This window comes from Rhopilema esculentum, chromosome 21 (assembly GCF_057945365.1).
Source record: "Rhopilema esculentum isolate cy_ngs chromosome 21, ASM5794536v1, whole genome shotgun sequence".
NCBI lineage: Eukaryota > Metazoa > Cnidaria > Scyphozoa > Rhizostomeae > Rhizostomatidae > Rhopilema > Rhopilema esculentum.
Window position 1 is genome coordinate 8,848,548 of NC_142835.1, and position 22,278 is coordinate 8,870,825.

Below are 22,278 nucleotides of genomic sequence, written 5' to 3' on the forward strand. Positions count from 1 at the left end.
CTTCATAACCCTTCGAACAAACATTAAATCGCCGAGCTTGCTGCTGGTGGATCAGCTTCGGCCTGTTTTGCTTTTCCTCATAACCAGTTTTGACCTGATCACATGATATCAAGACAACCAAAACGTGATTCTCTTGCATGTGCCACGACTTCGGGTTCTTCCCTGCATGTAAATTATGCTAATTTATGCAATCAATTTTAACGTGTTTTACGGTCAATGCTGTCAGGGTCTATGTGGTCTGAACAACGTGTTTCATGTCGGAGGTTGCCACAGTCGCTCCTGTCCACTCCTGTAGCCGCTTTCAAAATCGTGGAAAATACAAACGGATAGAAAGAAATCAATCATTCTTTCAGCTTCCACGACAAAAGTGGTGTTTGGCCTATTTTCGTCAAACACTTCTCGGCCTACAATACAGGGTGTAACTGGAGGAGTGTCCTGTGGTAGAACTACAATCTAAGCTCTGAACTGCGCTGGTATCGAAGAGTCATTGAAGAAATCAAAGCAAAATGGAGCCTTACAATGAAGATTTGTTATGGATTGTAATCGTCGGATTCATTATCGCCTTCGTCCTTGCTTTTGGAATTGGCGCCAACGATGTAGCCAACTCTTTCGGCACTTCAGTTGGATCGAAAGTCCTAAGTTTGAAACAAGCTTGCATTATCGCAAGCATTTTTGAAGTTGCAGGAGCTGTCCTGATAGGTGCAAGGGTTTCTGGTAGGTTTTTAAAATGTTTGCTTTATTTCTTTTAGATTTCCCTACCTTACGGGTAAAACCCCATTTTCATGACAAAGCCTACATTAATGACACGTGGATGTAAGCGTTGACTTTTCTGCTGATTATGTCATCACTTTTGACAGGATTTGTTTAAATTTGATGCAAATGGCTTACCAATACCTTTGGCGCGAAATTCGCAAACATTTCTGCCAGTCAACTTTTGATGGTTTCTAAGTTCTAAGCCAAGCGGCATTTCCTGAGTAACTTAAGTGCTATTGTAGTTTCGCACCTCTCAGCGTGTAGTTACGTACATAAGACAGGCTGGAAAACTTGCATATACTCGCAGCAGCGACGCTGGACATCTTGTGCTCGCATCTCTGGCCTCTAGTGACCTAAAATATCAACGAATTCATATTATACACTGTAGTTGTGTATATAATGGGCATCGTTGCTCGCAGTTAAATGCTTCCGCTGGCAGGTCGCAGCTGACAATTTGCTGTTGGTTGCAGTGACGCGTAGGCAAAATCATATGTGTTTTCCAACCTGGTGAATGATAAGAATAGGGTTGTTTTTCTTAATGTTATTTTTCTTTGATTGGACTGTCTATCGTTGTGCAACGCAGCTATAACCCCCTTTCTTGGAATAGCTCACCATAATTTATAATCATTTTATCATTGCAAAAAGGTTAATTGCTCCTATTCCTCCTTGTTCTTATCTTCGTTTTTCTGTGGCGATTATGCGGGTGGTTGACGTATCGATTTTTATCAGATATATGGTGTACACGGTTTAAGATCTTTTTCCTAGAATTTTAGCTCGATGCCCGCTGATAAAAACTATAAGGCTTTCGAAAAACCAGACACAAACACGCGAGGCAACACTGAATGTTTTCACGTTACGGAAACATGAACTCGTCAAAAGGGGATCATTTGTCTTGATTTCACTTAAAAGTAGCTATCAAAGCTGAACCAACGATAACTTTCCTTGTCTTGGCTTATGCATACTTGATTTTGTTTAAGAAACAAATCTGTTGATGCTAGCATTTTCTCAAAAAACAGCATAAAGAACGCTTCTTTGTTTAATGATATTGTAAGGAAATAGTTGCTCTGATTCTGCTTGCCTATAACTTCAGTGGAAGTGCTTGCCATAGAATGATTCTTAAGAACATGGGGATGTAATTGCAGAATTTTTTCTAATTTTATAAAATAGAAGTCCATGGACAGTCTATGCAGAGCAAGTGGATACAAGCAAGGGTCCAAATTTTGCAAGGATTTTGAATTGATATCAACCTGCAATCCTTTCTCTTATTTGTAAATTCATGTTTCACTCGCTTCCAAGACAGTATCTTGTTTGAGCAACCAATCATTTTCTTCATATAGATACAGTTCGCAAAGGAATTATTGACATAACATCATTCAATGATACAAAGCCCCTTGCCATGGTTGGTAGTTTCAGTGCACTGGGTGGAACAAGTATTTGGCTATTGGTTGCATCATTTTTGCGACTACCAATTTCTGGAACTCACAGTGTGGTTGGTGCAACAATTGGATATGCTTTGGTTGAGCATGGCATGAATGGTGTACATTGGAAAAAGTTTGGCCTAATAGGTAAACAAAGGCTGATTGCTCAATGCTCTCTAATGTAATTGCAAACCTACCTCAATGAAATTCCAGTGGTGATTAAAATTGTTTAGATGTGATGTAAATGCCCTGTCTGTGAACAAAGCAAAGGGAGTCATAAGTTAAGATTCATTGTAGACAAGATTGTTGAAGCACATTTGGTTTTCAATGTGATTACATTCCAATCCACCACTTTTTTGTTGTGGATGGGGAGCCGTAAATCACTCTGTGGAAATCTACAGCTTTGGTGAAGCCCTGGGTGAAGCCATAGCCAAGGTTCAAATTTTCTGGCAGATTTGTCTCAGTACCACAAATATACTCAATTGTCTGCCAGTGTCTTATGGTTGGTTGTTTTTTCAACAAAACAGATAATCATTATCAGATAATTACTTAAGGAAGGCCGAGGATTTTACTGAGCATTTTTTTACTGAACATTACTGAACTGTTCAGAAGTCTGTTGCTAATCTTTGGCTAGAAAACATCAACAAATCTCTTTAAGTAGATAACTGACAGTATCTTTTTCTCATTCAGAAATTGGTGTTATCATTTTTTCAGCTCTTAATTTAAGAAGGTTATGTGCTTACCACTAACCATGATGACAGGGAAATGATAATAGAGATTGATATATTCTACCAAGTATAGTTCTCTAAGGGCCTTTAAATATGTTATTCAATCGATTAATAGTTCAGTATCTATAACACATAGGTGTGGACACAAACCCACAGGCTCACTGAGATGGTGGGCTGTATCCCTCCCCCTCTTCTGCTAGTCAAGCTCTGTTTACCGCATTTCAGGCTACATCTATGCAAATAATTCTCAAATAAGCCAAAAATAATTAAAAAATTACTACCAAGCATTGATACCTGAAGCAAATAAAAGTATTGAGAATGGAGGATACAAATGCTAGTATGTGCGTTTTTGGTCACATGCCTTATTTCCTGAAACTGAAAACCCTGTTGATAATGAATCACTCTTTAACAGAATCGTTATAGAATTTCTCTGGATATCATTCTGTCCTTTGTCTGTTGTGAAGCTTATTTTGGGACAATAAGAACAACTGGTATAACAACTCTGATGACAAACATATCCATGGTACATTTTCAAACCATAATCATAACCAAAACTAAACCAATTAAAAATTTCATATGTTGTGATTGCATAAATTTCATATAATTATCTTAGGGATATACCTTAATATATTGTTTCTCTTTAGAGTAGCAGCAATTTCTCAAAATAAATGGGTGTGTCATATATGCATTGCCTGTCATGTACAGGACAAATAGCCTGAGACAAGTCCAATCCAACTTTGTCATTTCAATTTAATTTTTTGAACAATAGTTTTGCTTTGCTTTTAGCTGCATCTTGGGTGATTTCTCCACTGATGTCTGGTATTGTCTCAAGTGTAATTTTTGTGCTCATTAGAGCCTTCATTTTAAACAAGGTAAATTTTTTGAAGTCTATATATATATGTTCCTTTTCCTGTTATTGTTTGAATGTCCATTTATTTTCGTTTTTTGTATTGTTAGTTCCTGGACAAAAGTGCTGCCTTTGAGCATCATCTTTCAACCAAAATGTCTTGTAAAGTCAGGCAAATGAAACTTTGCTTTTTTAAAAACAGTTCCTGTATTAATCATTAAATATATATATCTTGCTACCTATGGCTTTGCTTTAAATGTGCATATTATGAATTTTCCTTTTATTTCAATTGCTGCCATTGGAGCTAATGATGAACTATATAATCTGTCAATCCACTGATTTATAATGACGATTTTCCATTAATAATTCTGAAGCTCCTTCCTTCTGTAGATTAAATTCTTCTAGAAATTCAGTTGAGCACAGCCATGTTTATGTTTACTAAAAGGCATCAAAGCAGATTTATTCATTCTATGACAAACTTTTTGAATTCTTAAATTTTTCTGTTTTTTTTTTAAATCTTTTCAAGAGGTGCCTGTAATGGGTGCTTGCTGAAAGTAATCATTTCAGAAGAACTAGGGCTCGGCAAAGGAAGAATTTTCTGGGGTCTAGGCTCCAGGCCCCTGCTTTTGTTTGTGTGATGGTAAAGATTCATTCGGGCACCCCTGGCCTTGAGATGCCAAAGCAGCCCAGACATTTCCCCTACCTTTTCTGAAAACTCACTTATTTTAGAAATTGGAACTTGAATGGTCTGTATCAGTATAAATCAAAAGCTAATAATGCAATGCCCCTAAACATTTTACTGGTGACATGGGGTACATAGAATTTGAAAGTGACTCTGCTTACTCTTTACTAGTAGGAGCACCATTTGCCAATAATGAAGGCAATTTGACCATGAGGAAAACTGGTCTTTGAGTTTTCTAGGTATAGAACCATGAGAGCTCTGGGTTTCCCGTAGAGATTGAGACTGACATGTTTTACTTGAATCCAATTATGCAGATATCCACACCAAAGTGAAAGAGCAGCATGTAAGGGTTAAGTACCATCATATGAACTGAAACAAAGTTTCATTTTTTGGAAATATCGCTATCAAGCAAATGGTACTAGTGATACTATCAGTGTCACTGAGTTTCTATATTTCTCTTTTGTAGGCAAATTCTTTTCAAGCAGGCTTGAAATTCCTGCCATTCATATATGCAGTCACAGTTGCCATCAATTTGTTCTCAATATTTTACAAAGGATCACACTGTAGGTTTTCGCCTAATGCTTTGTTATTTGTGTTCTTATGTTTCCCACTCTTTTTTTGTGTTCTTAAGACAGTTTAGATATAGCTCAAGCACAGAGTGTAATAAAATTTATATATTTAAAGACTTTTAAAACCACTTTATATGAAAACACTCTTTTAAACCCTCCTCTCTTTTGTTTTATGCATATTTTGTGCATCTTCCATGAGACTTTCACAGTATTATTCTTAATGTCTTATTAAACCTATATATACTCCTTATACCAGTTCTAGTCACTACTAATTTAAGTATAAAAGGAAATCGGGATCAAAAGTATTTTTGGAAAATTTCGAGATAAATCAGTTGATGCTTTTTTGCAGCAAAGGGCAGTTCTAAGCTCTACAACTGTCCTTTTCTTAACACCAAAGTTTGTACAGCACTGCTTATATGGCATGGAACACCTTGTGACACACCATTTTGCACCTTGCAGTATATATTCCATGTAATGTTACAGTTATCTGATTCAGTATTCAATTGTATATATACAATTTCTTTGACAGTGCTGAAATTTAACAAAATACCATTTTATGGTGTGATGATACTCACATTTGGAGGTGGCATTCTGTTTGGAATCCTTGTAAAGGCTTTTGTTGTGCCATGGTTGGAGCGAAAAGTGCAGGAAGACTGCTGTGAATCAGTGGAGGAAATGGTGAAATATTCACCTACAAGTCAGGAACCTAAGAGTATTGAAACCCAGCTTTCAAAAGTGGATCCAGACAAATACGAAACAGTTGTGAACTTCAATGATTCAGGTAATTCATCAACTTTTCCTTGCAATAGATAAACTTTTGGCATTATTTATACCTCATATTCAAAAACAGCAAAGAAAATAAATGCTGCTGTACAAAGATAAAGAGTGGGGCTTTTTCTATTATATCTTCTCAAGAGATATGGGACAGGTCCTGTAAGGCTCTGAGCATTACTTCACTTCTTTAAAATAAGAAATTGGTTTTTCTAAGCCACCAATGTCAAGTTTGTTGGATTTCATTGTAGATAAAGTTGAGTCTCTTGGAAACCACTGCCACCATTTTATTACCCAATAAACAGCTTATCTTAATCTCTAATTTCTAATGAATGCCTGGTGTGATGTTTAAAAAGGGACATACTTTTAAATGAACCATTTACCAATGTAATGCAGTATGTTTACTAAAGTCAGGAAAGTTCATTCTTAAGCTCTTACTTTTCAGACGGAGTAATTCAATTGCTTCCAAACAAAGTCCCTTCTGAAAAAGTAGCAAATGAAGACGTTGAAGGTTCTGTGCCAACTTGGAAGCAACAGATTAAAGATTATATATTGGGATCTAAAAGGCCTGAAGAAATTTCTAAAAAAGATGCAATGAAAATTGCCAGGGAAATGATTGCAGATGACCCTAAATCTGTTCGCCTGTTTTCTTTCTTGCAAGTTCTCACAGCCTCCTTTGGTGCATTTGCTCATGGTGGTAATGATGTTAGGTATGGAATTTGACATTGTTCAATTTGACAGTGACAGTGCAATGATGTAAAATTAGATCCTTTGAAAGAGTGTTTGCAGACATGGTGTTTCATTTTCAAGCGATTAGTGGTGCATCCAATTATAAATAAGTCCTTTGTAAGTGCAAGCTCTAGATGCTGGCACTTTTATGATCCATTCCTGAGGTTGAGTAATCCACTTGAGAAACTTATTTTTCAAAATGGAAGCTTTGAAATTATTTTCAATGTATGCTAAATTGACATTTGGTATTTGTTAGTCAGAATGGGACTGCTTGTTTGTTTCCATTTGCTAAAGCTTGTTTTGCCTGTTTGTCTTTAACTTTGCAGAGCAAAAATGAAATCACATCAGTGTCTAAAGTTACAATGAAATAAACAATTAAGAAAGCATCCAAAAAGTTTAAGCTCCATTACATGAACTATTTTTTAAGAGTCAAACAGACATATTAAGTTGAGAAGACTGGCCTATTTGAGGAGAAACTTTAACATAATAAGACAGCATAGCATTTTGTTAATTTTAAAAGTTTTGTTGAGTTTAATGTTTCATTAGAAAAACTTCTTTATTTTGTGTTTTCAAATAAATTTGATGTGACTTTTGATTAGGGTAACCCAGTCTGATCACATGAGTTTTTGGTCAGGCTCATTCATTTTTTTAGAAAGCCCTGGGGTTTAGAGTAGAGTGGCCTAAGTGATTGCTAAGGGTGGTCATTTAATTAGCTGGCATCAGATGTAAAATGAAACATTGTGACAATGTTTTGAAAGGAAAGTAGATCTTGACAGAATAATGTAATGGATTACCAAACTGAAACACCTTCTTACTTTCAGCAATGCCATTGGACCATTGGTTTCAATATGGATCATATATCAAACTGGTGACATTGTGACTAAAGTCCAAACGCCAATTTGGATTTTGGTTTATGGTGGCGTAGGAATTGTCATTGGATTATGGGTTTGGGGGAGAAGAGTTATTAAAACCATGGGTGAAGATCTTACTCCTATCACCCCTTCAAGGTATATGGAACATCTTACTTCTATTTTACATAATTTTATTAAGTAAAGAAGTTATTTTTCATTGTAAGCTACAGCATTAAAAAAACTCTGGCTACAGGGATTGTTTTAATTCTGAAAGCTGGATAATTTGAGTTATTAACAGAGAGATAGTACTTAAACTAGATTGTGTCGTGTGGTATCACAGTTAGTTAATATGTCAAGGCTACTAAAGGCCAAAATTCATCTGTTCTACATGGCACCAAGAATGTGTGTCTGTCCATAACCCTCAAAGCTGCTTACCTAAGTATTTTAGTCAGGTTAACCTGTCTAAGAGAAATTTTCATCAGGGGAGTGAACTACCTTTCAATTGTTCACAAGCAAAGCTAACAGAGCCTGAGAGAACACCCAAGTTTTTCAGGCCCAGTGGAAACTCACTTTGAAAATGTGTCCATGCAGTTTTATAGATCTGGATTTAATAAAACGTTTTTTCTGCCTATGGTCTTCCTTGTCTCTCAGGGAGGACCAGATTATTTTGCATGGGCAGTTATTGAGGGTGATTGCTTTAAGTTAACCCAACATGCCTAAATTGTTTCATTTTGAAATAATAGTTAAACCCCTTTAATTTCTTCAATTTCTAGTGGTTTTGCCATTGAGATAGGATCTGCAGTAACAGTTCTGTTAGCCTCAAATCTTGGTATACCAATCAGTACAACTCACTGTAAAGTTGGTTCTGTGGTCATGGTGGGACAAGTGAGGTCTAGAGAAGTTGTTGATTGGGGTCTGTTCAGAAATATCATCATATCATGGATAGTCACCATTCCAGTTTCAGGTAACTGCAAAACATAGTCTTTTCTATAAAAGAAGTGGTGAGTTTTTGTCCATGATGTCATACCCATTGATATATTTACCTCTTTACCAATAAATTCTCTGTCAGTTATTTTGAATCATGAATCTAATAATTACTTTTATTGACTTCACATCTTTCCTTATTAATGACTCCCTGTTGAAAGACAAGAGAGTTTCTATCACCCTGTGATTTGTCAAAGTTTTCTTATTGTTGAAAACCAATAACTGCGTGTATAGTATTTCCCGCATCAAATTGTTTCAACAGTATCCACTAAAACCAATAATATGTGCTGGTGCTCTTCTAGTTGAACATTTGCATAAAAAAGTTTGACTTACATGTTTGTTCTGTGATTAAAAATTATCTGTCTAATTGTAGGTGGATTAGCTGCTGCCATGTATGCTGGGTTTCGGGAGCTGTTTTAAAGAGTTGTTCAACCTGAACGCCTAGAGTCCAATTCAATAACAAACAATTATGTAAATGGATAGCATGGTTCTTTTGAAGAGACCCTAGTATCTAGCTACGGAAATGCCTAGGCAAGACCACTACTGGTTCCCAAAGACAGGCCCAAAACCTGACATTGAAAGATCCTGACAATCCAAGAAAGGGTCTGGCACTCCAAAGAAAGGCCACAAAGAAAGGAGGCAAAGAAAGGTCTCAATTGGGCCTTTTTAATTTTTGTCTTCTCATTGTAATGTCTTGTCTGATTTACTATGACCAGGATTTAATCATGCCCATAATAACAGCTTCTTGGGCATTGTTTTATTACAAAGTTTTGATGCAAAATTCCATGTAGAGAGCTGGATTTGCTGGACAAAACTTTTCTGAGGTCTGAAATATAGTTCTGATTTTGCAGTCCTTTGTATATTTGTGTTGTCTACAATTAATTCTTGTACAGTTGGGTTTGTGTTTCAATGGGTATTTCGTGGTTAATTTATATTTCCCTTTTTCAAGTCTAAAAATCATATTAATACATCAATGTTTTCATACCTGGCAATATTGTAGGCTTAGCCAACAAAACAATACTAACTAATGTGTTCCTTCTATATACAATTATATACCTGAGAACAATGTTTTCCTTTCAACTCAAAAAGAATAACACTTTGTAACAGTGTTTTGAAATTTTTAAGCATACATCTTGTTGATGTTATATTTATTGTAAAAATTTAGTATTTACCTGTGATTGCTGTAGCCATGATTGGCCAGTGCTGGAGTCCTTGTACCAAATAATCTAGTTGAGTAAGTAACGTATTTATCTTTTGTCATACTGCTTGTCTTTATTTAATCATTAGTATTTTGTTAACAACAAGCAGCAAGGTTGCTTCACTTGCATTTGGCTAGTGTCCAAATCCTTTCATAGTCTGTGGGAAGCCTAATTTTTATTCACTGTAGACCACTAGTAAAGAAAATTTTGGTTTGAATGGCTGTTTCAAATCTAGGTATTTAACTATCCTTTATTGTCGACCTATTTTTTATTACTCATAGGGGAAACATAATTACGGGAAGTAAATATTGTACTGTGTGTGTGTCTGTTTTGTTTAATTGTTTTTAAACGTTCCTTTAAATTGTTTACTTTCCTCATATTTATGGACATGTTGGGGATATTACTGAGCCTTGTAAAATAAAGAATCATTTCTCCTTTAGAGGTTGTGAGGAATGGCATATTTTGAAGTCAATATTGTCAGCTTTTCTATCGATTATGACGATTTAGAAATGAAGCGATCAAATTTTGTTGTATTTCTTTTATTTTGCCTGCCTTGCCATATCGTCTACGAATGAATTCAACTATAGGGAGCAATTTTTAGGTCGGAGAGTCGGAGTGTGGTGGCGAGGCAGGGGACGGTACAGTGATTCAAAGGTAACATAAAAAGTCTTCAAAAATTGTAAAATTTGCTATTTTCTACCACTTAATGATAGCAATCTAATGTTAGTTAAAAGCAGGCAAAGTCACCCAGGGTATACTCGCCTAACTGCACCGCCTAGTCGCGCAAACATCGATATGCAACAACAACGACACCTATGAGACAGCCTCCAAAGCGCGAAATGTAAAAATGCGGGAAACGAAAGCCATTAAAAAACTCTAGAAGACCCATAACTGAAAAAAGCGGAAATTATTCAACATTGGCGGAAAAGCTGGTTTATAAAAGGCTAAAAGGTTTCAGTTTCTTTCGTAAATAAATGAAAGAAAACTTGGTGGCTATTTTTAAAATAGGCAGGGGCCTGTTATAGGTTTAGCAATCTATCAGCTAAAGTTTCAAAGAAAGTTAAAGTTTCATTTTTAAAATTCCAGCTAAATACAAATTCCATCCAACAGAAATTACAAAACAACAATAACAAAAGAATAATCATGATATGAATCTAATATGAATACCATGACCATTGAGAGGGGGCAGGGGGGATTGCCCCAGGGCCTCATGATGTAGGGGGCCTTATAAAGTGATGAGCTCCGTTTTGAGGATGGAGTTAATCAGTATGTGGAGTGACTCTCCAAATTTTTCTGGAGTGACTCCCTGATTAAACTAAATTGAGGGTGTGGTCGCAAAAATGGTTCTGCTTGTCTGGAGGCCTTGTCCTTCTGTTTTGCCTTAGGGCCTCAAAAACCTCATTGGGGCCCTGATGAATACTCTACAACTCAACAAATTCTTAGATTAAACTGATTAATATTCTACACATATTGCGAGAATAAATAATGTCACATAATTTGCATAATATACTTTGTACTACAAGTAGTAACTTAGTTTTTTGTCAACACAGATTTATATATATAACTTCTATAGATGTAACAAAATTTATTTCTCATTTTATTAACAGATAAATTTATTTACTCCTCTAACTTTAACAATTTTGGATGCTAAATATTGAAATAACACAACTATCATTAAGGTTTTCACCTGAATTGATTGTAGTATGATCAGTATTAAGGCCCAATTTGGTCATAAACCATGTCACATATTTTCTTGTGATTCTTCCAGTCTTTAACTTGACAATCTTTACTGCAATATTTTTCACGACAACGTGCACAGTTTTTCAATTTCTTGTTAGCTTGCTCTTCCACTCCACAGTATGCACATACAGGAGGAGGCACTGGTGTCTTTTGCATTTCAAAGGTTTCAAGATTTTCAAAACTTCCTCCACAAAGTTCCATAAACTCAGAAAAATTGCATCTTCTGGCTTTCTGTTTAGGCTTTTTGCATACTGGATTTGATGGAACATATCCAAATTTCAAAAATACTTCCTCCCATGACTTGAAAGTGGTAGGTTTTTCTTTTTTGGGTAATTCCTCAAGATATTTACATAACATCCTCCATCGTTCATCGTTTTCAATTTGCATTTTTCCTTAAAAAAACAGGACAGCAAGAATTAGGACACAGGAAGAATTTGTGTTCCTTCCACAGTTTATTTGCAAAAATGAAAGTGTCTTAGAATCCCTTCTTTTTCCCTATTGCTATACATTTCCCCTTTGTACAACCATTCTTTTTGGTCATTTTGGGGGGGGGGCTATTTGGAGTGCCTATTCATATTGTCAAAAAGATGAAAAAAAATGGTTATAGTTATAAGTATAATTTGATATGGAAAAAGGAAAGATGAATTCATTGCAAATAAATCTTACAGGAGACATAAATTTCACAAATTTGGATAATATGTCAAATCAATAATCATAATATCTCCATTCCTACCTGGATCCAATTGCTGTAACATTTTCATCAGTGTCATAACTTGAGCTGGCAATGCTTTCTCTTCATTTGCCTTTTCCATCCAGGATGCTGCCCGTTGAAGGTCCCTTGCTGTTCCAGTTCCACTTTGATACATCTGGGACAGCTTCATATATACACGCTGTTTACCATCTTCTGGCCAGTCCTTTTCCTCCTTTGCAGCTCTTTTATATAATTTAAAAGCAGCATTTTCATCTTTGGGCAAACCTCCTTCGCCCTTTTCGTACAAAGCTCCAAGGTTATACATAGAAATGCCAAGGCCTTGATCAGCAGAAACCTGAAACAACTCCTTTGCCTTTATGAGGTTCTTTTTAGTACCAGGCCTGTTTCCGTACAAGTACCAGAGACCCAGGTTGAACTGAGCCAGTTTGTGGCCCTTTAACACAGCTTTCTCGTACGTTCTCTTTGCTTCTGGAAAATTAAAGATATCGTACTCGAAGGATGATGCCATTTCAAACTCCATATGGCCAGGAACGACGTCCCCATTTTGCTAAACTTTGTCAGTACCGCTCAGAGGACAACCCACTCTCAACATTGAATAGTCCAAGGATTTTTATGCAAAAACGAGCTTACCCTGGGGACACGAGAAGAAATTGTTCAATTTTGGCAGCAGATATACAAAACACTTTGTCGTGCTCACGTGTGCAAACCGGAAAGATTGTCAGCAGGGATCCCTGTCATGCTTTCTTCACAAATGTCAAGGATTATTCGCCGGAAACACCTCTCCCTCGTGACCTTCCAAAAATTTTCGCTAAAAAGATTTCAATCAGTTCAAAAAATTTTTAATAGATGCAGGTAATTTCTAAACTATACATCAAGTTTTGGTTTGACTAATTTCAGGTTCAGGTGTGTTGTTCTATCTTCGACACAGTGTCATCGGGACAAAATTTGTATTTCGGGGGTGCCTATTGTACTGCTTCACATTCAGTAAACTATTTAAAGGAAACAAAGTACATGTTGAAAATTGTTGGGTGGGTCCAGCCCCCCCCCCCAATTTCCGACGACCCTAATATTCTATAGGTAACTTGTCAAAAATTGTTTCTGTGTGCTTTTTTATTTTTCAACAAATAGAGCATCATTAAAATTTATAAATGTTCTATAATATAGCTCAGTAAGCCTGTGGCCCCATTGGACAACAGCCCTTCTTTGTTTGGTTAGGCTGAAAATTTTGTATACACTCATTCTTTTATAAGAAACAGAGGTCGATGTTGAGTACTCGAGTTTTCTTAATGCTTCAGCGGGATCCAAATTGACAGACGACTGTGTTGAAGAATTATTACGAAATTGTGACGATATATCATCGTACTTTGTCCTCATATTTTCCCAATTTACTTGTCTTTGTTGTTGTTTGTTTTGGGCCCAGGTTGAGTGGGCCCGGGCTGAGTGGGCCCGCGTTGAATGGACCCGGTTTAAGTCAGCTCGGACTGAGTGGGTATTATCATACTTTATCTTATTCACACACTTACTGATTTTGCATCGATAGAATTTGAGATATAAGATGAAAATATTCAGCAAAAGGATCAGCCATTTTTCCGCGCGCTTTTCAATATTCACTCGTCCCACATTTTTTCTGCCCAATCACCACTTATTTGCATATTCTAAGGGTACGTCTGTTAAATAAAAGTTATTCAGCATGAAATTATCTTTCAAAAGATGTACATACTATGTGGTTTTAGCAGGGGCGCAGTGGCTGGGGGGCCCCCCCTGGCAAAAATTTTGTCGGATTGTCGGAAAATCCAACGTTTGTCGGAAAATTTGAAATATTAGACAAAATGTAAGGTTTTCATCGATCCTGTCCGAAAGGTCGCATATTTTTTTAAACCTGTTGTAAAATAGGGCATGCTCAACCCTTCTTACTTATTTTCATTAGAGTATTTATCGGAACCATCGCATTGCTGAAATTTGTAAAGGAGATTAACGCTCTGGTCTCAGTTTTTCATAAACTCCCATTTCCGACAGTTAAAATTCAACTCAGTTCATTTCGAAATGGATTCGCTGGTGTTGTAGAAGACGCAAAAAGTTAATATTTTTGCCATGACTTAGCAGAGGAAAATTTTGTCGAGCGATGAATACGCAGAAAGAAAAAGATGCCAGGGGAAAATTGCATAGATGAATAAGAGGGAAATAGGGAATCCGTATATTATCGTGATAGTAGATACAGCTATCAGCTCAATGAATACACGATTCACGTCTCATAAGGCGATTTTGACAGATTTTGCTTTGCTCAACCCTGAATGTTTTCAAAAAACAATTGAAAGGCAGTTGTGTGCAGTGTAATTCAAAAAGGTTGCAAAGAATTACGCCCTGGATGACGAAAAATTAAGAGAAGATTACAGCTCTTTCGTCAATAATTACCGTAAATTTTGGAAAATTGCAACCCTCTCCCGGCTGCAGGAGAAAGAGAAAACTTTTCAGTTCCATTCAGTTCTTCAGTTGATGATAAGTATAACCTGCAAAGTGCCTTTCCACAGCTGGTCCTTCTTTACAAGGTTCTCGTCACTTTGCTAATAGGTTCAACAAAGTATGAAAGAGCTTTTTTAAAGCTGAGGATTGTAAAAAAATCGGCTACGGTCAACGATGGGACAAGACCGCCTTTCCTCTCTGATAACAATCAACGTCGAAAGTGATATTTTACAGTCGATAGACTATGGTGACATCATCGATTTGTATGCTGCCACACCTCTTTTGAGAAAGATGCTGCTTGAGTAACAGTTTATATAAATTTCAGTTAAAAGAAAACTATTATTTTGGACGCGTTATATCTATTTAAGGTTTAGCATAAATAAATGCAAAGTAATTATGATGCGATTTAAAAATTGTCACAAAAACCTTTTTGCTATACACAGCTATAAACACTAACGTGACAGTTTATTGTCTAGTATAGCGAGAAGACTTGTAGGGTGTAAATTTATAACTAGTTGCAGTTTTGTTCATAGCGATTTATATTTGGTAAGTTTTGTTAGAATAAAGGCTATTGTTGAACTTTAAAGTGTATAACGAACGATCCATTCGTTAACGATTTCAAGATCCATTCGTGATATTGTAGTATCAAGTGTTGCAGTATATGCAGCAAGGGTAATCTTCAAGGAATGTATTGAGAAAAAATTTGTCGGAAAAATCATACTTTTATCGGAAAATTTTCAGCTTTGCCCCCCCAAAAAGTTAACTCCCACTGCGCCCCTGGGTTTTAGCAACATTAAAATTTTGAACCACTACTGATCAGTACGCCATTATGGTATTTGCCTAAATAAGGAATTCCCAATGTCCAATTGATTGGGCTTTTTTCTGGTCATTTCCAACTTAGTATAGAACATATGTGCCAAATTACAGCTTTATATTATTTTTATCCGGGTTAGACCGTTTTTATATCTAATTCCACTACACTAGTTTATTTAATTATTTTAATTTGCTTGTCTTTTTTGTTGTCTGTTTTGGGCGCGTTGCGGTGTTCTTTATTTCTACATTTCGCCAGAGGCCAGCTACCCCCTTTCTCGAAGGAATAGAAATGGATAAAGTTCCTTTCTCATTGAAATTAAACTCCAATAAATACGGTATCGGCACAGAATAGGAAAAAGGCCCTTTTTCTATTCTGTGGTATAGGCATCGTGGAGGCTGGGAGCCGCATGACACAAGCTTGATCTGCGGTACCCATTGATCTTTGATGTTGGCCATTCATATGACTATCAGTCGCCTAGTGATATGGTCAGTCATTTCAGCCCTGTGGACCATCTCCAAAACTCCAATAAGGGAGGGATACAGAGGTGAAAGAGCAGACATTGAACATTGGCCGAGTGGTGAAACGCTTTGTGTAGTTTGGATGGAAGTGGAGTGGGTTTACTAGTATATTCCAAGAGTAAAGGCCTTTTATTTGGGTTTAACAACGAACACCATGGAATTTTCAAAGAATTCACAGCCCCACAGGACAACAAACAGTGTTTCTTATGGTCCTAAACGGCCTACAAAGGTTAGCTTCAAAACAGGGGATGAAGAACGGATACGAATTATGAATATGGTTAAGGCGGGAGAATTGTCGATCGATAAGGCTATTCAGGAGGCAAGAGGACTTGGTGTAGACTCTTCACCCTATCAAGATGTTGATTTTAAGACAAAGTCTGAAAATGAAATAAAAGGAGATGAAGTTTATAATTTTGGTGTTCACAGATTCTCCAAAAACAACAAATCAATAAAATGTGTGCTCCAGTTAGATTTTCCTGAGCATACCATGTATTTTGTTCAAAGGGGACAGAGGAGCAAAAGGTATGACTTTTCATCTCTTAAAACTGCAGAGAGTGAAGATGGTACAACACGATTATCTATAACAATGGATGACACCACTGAATTTGAGTTGGATGCAAATAGCTTTGAGGATAGGAACAAAATTGTTCGTCTTCTAAACTACATAATTGAACAACAGGGTTATAGTGAAGATGGCTTATATTTATCAAGAGGGCTGGAAAGTGATATTCTGAAGGAGGATGTAATTGAGAAGAGAGGGCATAATGCAGCATCTCTAGTCTGGGCCAAAAGGTATTTGCGAGTTCGAGCTGGAGAGTTATTGTATTTTAAGCTTGGAGACGAAAATAGCAATGACAATGCACTGAATGTAGTACAACTTGGTCATGGTGCATCATTTGTCAAAAAGGTTGATGATAATGGTTTTGCAGTTATAACTGGCAAGAAAGAATACAGTTTTCGTATAGTAACTTCATCATACCAACAAGGAAATGATATTGAAAAGATGAGGGATGAATGGATAATTGCTATACAAGAAGCATCAAGGCCCACTAGATTCAACTCAGTTACCAACAGAGCCAAGGAATTAAAGGATCCTATTGGAATTGCAAATGAGCAAGAGAAGTTTCTAAAGTCGGTGATTGGGACTTTGCAAGAAGAGTTAGAGCAGCTTAATACAATACTAACAATTGTTGATGCTCCCTTCAAAGCATCAATTCAGGTGAGAAAAGTGAGAGAAATTGTTCACAAACTAGATGAGCAGGTTAAAACAGGGTTGTTGTCATGGACAATGAGAACAATGGCTCAAGAACATACGAGAAAGCAAAATCCAAGAAATCAACACACAGTATATCCTTATAGCCAAATTCATCTCACTGGTGGTAATGGATACCATGGTTATGGAAGTAATGCAAATGCAACTGCATTTGGAAGTCATGTCTCAACTGTCAGCCATGGTTTTGACTTTCGAAAATCAAGACAAGCTTTAATTGAGGCATCTGGTTTGGAAAATTATGATATGCGCAATGAAACTAAAGGAGCAAAACATGAATTTGGGCACCAAAAGGGACAGTCTGGTGGTCATCATTATTTGCCGCCAAAGTATGGTGCTTGTGTTGAGCCCGGTATTGTAAAAGAACACAGAAAGGAAAGCGGGCTTGATTCTCCATTGAGTGTCAATGAGATGTATGCAAAAGTAGCCAAAGATAGCAAGTCAGCAGTACCTGTTGCACCAGTTTCACCAGATGATGGTTATGATGATGATCATCCTCCTCCTTTGCCACCTAGAAAGGCTTCCCATGGTGCAAATACAGAAAATGCCCCAAAGCATCCAAGTAGAACAGCTTCAAGCAAGTTACATGAGTCTGAGATCATTGATAAAGATAAAGATGTTTCATTAGGGGTTTCAAAGGGAGTAGAGAGTAAAGAAGCATTATCCACAGAGCAATCCTCATCACCTTTATCAACATCAAATGTCTCAATACCACCTCAACAACACCCATCACCACCTCAAGCACCAGCAATTGGGGTGCCACCACCCCCACCCCCACCTCCACCTCCTCCACCTGGAATACCTGGGATACCTCCTCCTACTCCTCCACCACCAGGTGCACCTGGAGTACCACCCCCACCACCTCTTGCTGGATTTGGTCTTCCACGAAAACCAGAAATCAGACCAAGCAAAAAACTAAAACCTTTGTTTTGGACAAAAGTACCAGATATGATAGTTGCCAATTCATTTTGGGCAAGTGCAGAGGAAAAGCCAGAATGTTTTGACTTCACTGAATTAGAAAATCTTTTTCAAGTTGAGGGTAAAAATCCTACTCCACTTGTGTCAAAAGCATCAACACAGAATAAGACAATGCTTGATAACAAGAAGGCACAGAACCTTGGTATATTTCTTAGCGGCTTTAAGCTTCATCCAGAAGAAATAGAGTCAAAATTAACAATGTTTAATGAGGATGAAGGTTTTCTTTTGGAGCACCTTGTAGCATTAAAGCGCTTCCAGCCAAACACAGATGAGCTTGAGATGTATAAAAATTTCCAAGGTGATGCAACAACTTTGGCTCTTGTTGATCAGTTTATGCTGAAACTATGTGACATACCAAATCTCAACCGCAAGTTGGATGTCTTATTGACAATAATGGAAGTGCCAAGTCAGTATAATGAAATTAAACCTCCTGTCTTGTCATTGCTTGAATCCTGTAGGGCATTGCAACATAGCAGAAGTTTTGAGCATCTGTTGGAATATGTCCTTGCTGTTGGAAACTACTTGAATGGAGGAACAACCAGAGGTGGAGCATATGGCTTTAAATTGAGCTCCCTTGTAAAACTTGTCAGCATTCGTAGCTCTGACAAAGAACACAATTTGTTACGGTTTATTGTTGAACAGCTGTTTGACAGAGACGTTGATGCATTGAAATGTTTTGAAGAAATACCAGGGTTGCTAACACCAATGGATGCCTCAATTAAAGGTCTAGCAGCTGAGATTGATGTTATGAAATCAGATTTGAAGAAGGCTGGAAACAATATTGAGTTAATCAGGAAATCCAATCTGAGTGCCAATGAAAAGTTGTTTTTTGACAAGGCTTCTTCATTTCTTGAAGAATACACAGAAAAGCTAAATGAAGTCTCAGACAGATGCAAGGAAATACAGATTGTTTCCTCTTCACTTCTGAAAAAATTTGGAGAATCACCAACAACAAATTTTGAAAACTGGCTCAATGATGTGGCAGAGTTTTTGAAGCAGCTTAAAAAGACATTCAGTGAAGAGGAAAAAAGGAGAAAAAGAAAGTCTAAAAGGCCAAACAGTCTTGCTGCAGATGATGCAACACACACTGAAGAAATTTCAACAATGGAAAGAAAGAATAAGATTGATGAATCAAAGAATTTCCAACCAGTTATTCACGAGCTTGCGGAAAACAAGGCAAATTTAAAACCAAGGAAAGATGATGCCATTAGAGGTCAAACTGTTAAAAGCCCAGTGGAAGAGCAAACTGAGGCACATCCTGGCCCACCACCTATGCCAGAAAGAACATATGAACCATCTGGAAGGTCACCAAAAGTTTCTATGACGGATGCAGAGGTTATTAGACCTGTTTTTTCTAAAGCAAAGTCATATGAGTTGAAAGAGGCAGAGATATTGCACCATTCTTCAATGCCTGACCTAAGCCAGGTACCAGAAGAGCATGGTATTGCTGTTGAAGTTTCTGCAAGGCAGCCTATCAAACAGGGTTTCCTTGATAAGCTTAGTGGTGGCAAAAAGAGGGCTCCAAAATGGGACAGACGATATTTTGAAATAACTGCATCTGGCTATTTGGTTTACAGCAAGAAAGAACAAGGCAAGCCAGTTGGATCAATTTATCTTAGAGGGTGCCCTGTACGACAAGAGTTTGAGAATCAAATGGTAATATGCATTGAGGCAGAAGACAGAGATTGGCAGCTCAAGGCAGAGACAGTGGAAGAAGCAAGACAATGGGTGAAGGCATTGCTGAGGTATGCACATCGTATGTAACTATCATTTCATTGATTTTTGATCACTTATTTTCAATGCACATTAATTATGATGTATAATGTTTCACTAGATTTTTTAACATTCCATGTTGATTTTTTATTAAAGATAAAGGATATTGTTGGTGCTTTTGAGAAAAGTAGCATTTCTTCTAGCTGCTAGCAATTTGCTTAAAAATCCCTTTTAATTGCCCTCATTAACTGGATATGTTGATTGGATGGATCCCCTAGTTGTCTAAACTTTCACAAACTTCAGTTTCTTACCAGAAAAGAGACAGTTGTAGAGAAACAGAAAATCTCATTTTATTTTTGTCACAAATGTGATTTATCTACTTTGGCTTTTCCTTTTTGGAGATAATATTCTGATTAAATGATGTTATTATCACCAGAAGATTTCAACATCACAACAGAAAGTAGTCTAAATGAATTAACTTTTGCTAAGACCTATTTGCTAAGAGCTTAGGAGATTAGAGCATTTTTCGTGCATATTAAAACACTTTTTGCATTTCCTATGGACTATTCAGGAATAATTTCAGTTCTTGTTAAAATTTTAATCATATTGTTAATTGATTTCAAAATTTTGTTGTTAAAGTTCCAGATTTTCAAAGTTACATTGATTTCATATTTGAAAATAGGTTTTATAGTAGTTTAATTTTTGGATAGGTTGTTCTTTCTTACCCTTGTTGGTCGAAAATGGACTATGCCGTTGATTGCATAAGATCTTGATAAGCTTCAAATCCTGCCTTATAATCTCGAGTATTAGAGAAGACAACGCCTTACAATAAAAGTAACAAGGAATACTTTTAATGAGAAAAAATCCGTACATCGACATGTCCTTACTATTTGCAGTATATTTTTAACGTTTTGAATTGAAACTGATGTGAATTCTATCATTAGTTTATGCATTATGAGGGATTATAAGATTCAACTCGAATAATTTCAACCATAATTTATGTTTTTAAAACTAAATATTTGTATATGCGTGTATTTCTAAAAGCACAACATCCCCTCTGTACTGACCAGCTGTTCACATTAACTTGCTAGCCATAACTTTGATAAAGTACAATAAAGCTGAAATGCTATAGTTGGAGACATTCACTACATACGACGAGGACGCGAATCAACGCCACCCCTTCCCCTTCCTGTTTATTTTTCGTTGAATTTTTGAAGACACCGCCCCTTTTTTCAACACTTGGGTCATCGACGCAAACCTTCAACTAGAAGTTCGGGATCTGAGACAGCCTTGCAGTCTCTTTTTACGGTACTTTAGCTTCATGAATAGTGGACCCCACCCTCTTTATGAACACTCAATTTGTGGAATTTTTCCCGACCTTATGCTATGCATCCAAAGATCAGTGTTAATAATCTCCAGCCCATAACTACTCTCTAATAGCCACTATCAAGCCCCACATAGGAAACCGATCAATTTGCTTAGTTTTTAGAAATTGCCAGGAAGGCTTTCCTGCGCTATTTTCACGTCCGATGTATTTGCTGAATATTAAGTTACCGTAATGCCTCGAACAAGCGCCTCCTTCAAATAAGAGTCCCCTCGAATAAGCGCCCACCCCTCGAATAAGCGCCCATCCTTCAACCTTCAGAAACGGACGCTTGTTCGAATTTTCAACATAATTGAAAGGCAATTCAACAGGAAAGATTAATGAACAACACAATTTGCACCCAAATCTACTTTTTAAATAAGCGCCCCTCGATTTTGCGCCTCCCTCGAATAAGTGCCCACCCTGGAACCTAACTGTAAAAGGGCACTCTTTTACTCTGTGTGTATAATGTCGCAATTATATGTATTTGGGACACTTGTGTACCTGTCTCCTTTCTCTAAGATGGCTATTTAACCATACAGCCATACCAAAGCTAAAACTTTCTAGCTTTGTAGATTTTTCACCCTCTATATTTTTGCCTTTAGCCTTAACTCTTGGAACTTTTTAAGCTTTTCCAACCCAACTATAATTATAACAGCTAATATCTCCTGTATTCGGGCTTGTTTTTTAATTTATTATACACGGAGCTTTTTACAACCAATAACTGGCACTGTCAATATTCGGTTTGTTGATGATAAAACATTTTGGAATAATAAAACTATTTTCTGTTTTGAATACATTTGTCTAATTTTGTATCTTATCGCTAAATCGGGCCTAGGTCTAATTGATAAGCCCAAATTTCTTGTAAACATTTTGTAGTCTAAGTCACTGTTTGTATGCTGATAATCTCAAGGATACTATTCATACACTTTTGGTATACCTTGGAAGGTGAAATATTTTCTTGTTTATTTTCTGATTGATTGTTAGAGTTTTGTCATTTACCGTAAATAAACGATTAAGCCGCCTTGGCGCTTCTTTAATTTTCAAGCTGAGAGTAGGCTTACTGTGACTGGGTGCTTGTTCGATTCCTGTGCACAGTGGTTTTTATAAAAGAATTCGAGAGCATCGATCGATCGCTATTTGTCTCTATGAAAATCCTGTCAGCATTAACATTGTCAA

At 36.9% G+C, this 22,278-nt stretch overlaps 3 protein-coding genes across 3 annotated transcripts; 2 read left to right on the top strand and 1 right to left on the bottom strand.

The window, feature by feature from the left end:
* Nucleotides 1–186: 186 nt before the first annotated feature.
* Nucleotides 187–10,054, top strand: LOC135684262 (sodium-dependent phosphate transporter 1). Its single transcript, XM_065199734.2, has 9 exons — nucleotides 187–714; nucleotides 2,091–2,318; nucleotides 3,686–3,771; nucleotides 4,895–4,991; nucleotides 5,527–5,778; nucleotides 6,214–6,478; nucleotides 7,319–7,504; nucleotides 8,122–8,312; nucleotides 8,706–10,054. Exons 1-9 carry the CDS (start codon nucleotides 507–509, stop codon nucleotides 8,750–8,752), a joined length of 1,560 nt encoding a protein of 519 aa, XP_065055806.2. The 5' UTR covers nucleotides 187–506; the 3' UTR covers nucleotides 8,753–10,054.
* LOC135684264 (uncharacterized) lies at nucleotides 3,006–12,920 on the bottom strand. The gene is made up of 2 exons (XM_065199735.2): nucleotides 12,005–12,920; nucleotides 3,006–11,663 (listed from the first exon to the last, which is right to left on the bottom strand). The coding sequence occupies exons 1-2, from the start codon at nucleotides 12,501–12,503 to the stop codon at nucleotides 11,245–11,247; spliced, it is 918 nt and encodes a 305-aa protein (XP_065055807.2). The 5' UTR covers nucleotides 12,504–12,920; the 3' UTR covers nucleotides 3,006–11,244.
* Nucleotides 12,921–15,691: 2,771 nt separating this feature from the next.
* LOC135684265 (uncharacterized) lies at nucleotides 15,692–22,042 on the top strand. The gene has a single exon (XM_065199736.2). The coding sequence runs from the start codon at nucleotides 15,930–15,932 to the stop codon at nucleotides 19,785–19,787; it is 3,858 nt and encodes a 1,285-aa protein (XP_065055808.2). The 5' UTR covers nucleotides 15,692–15,929; the 3' UTR covers nucleotides 19,788–22,042.
* The last annotated feature ends 236 nt before the right edge of the window (nucleotides 22,043–22,278 follow it).

What these genes read in the sequence shown, in the direction of transcription:
- LOC135684262 (XM_065199734.2), top strand. Translation starts at nt 507, where the DNA reads ATGGAGCCTTACAATGAAGATTTGTTATGGATTGTAATCGTCGGATTC. An exon ending in TGTGAACTTCAATGATTCAG is followed by an intron (nt 5,779 to 6,213) that starts GTAATTCATCAA and finishes CTTACTTTTCAG; the next exon opens with ACGGAGTAATTCAATTGCTT. An exon ending in AGTCACCATTCCAGTTTCAG is followed by an intron (nt 8,313 to 8,705) that starts GTAACTGCAAAA and finishes GTCTAATTGTAG; the next exon opens with GTGGATTAGCTGCTGCCATG.
- LOC135684264 (XM_065199735.2), bottom strand. Translation starts at nt 12,503, where the DNA reads ATGGAGTTTGAAATGGCATCATCCTTCGAGTACGATATCTTTAATTTT. An exon ending in GTTACAGCAATTGGATCCAG is followed by an intron (nt 11,664 to 12,004) that starts GTAGGAATGGAG and finishes TGTTTTTTTAAG; the next exon opens with GAAAAATGCAAATTGAAAAC.
- LOC135684265 (XM_065199736.2), top strand. Translation starts at nt 15,930, where the DNA reads ATGGAATTTTCAAAGAATTCACAGCCCCACAGGACAACAAACAGTGTT.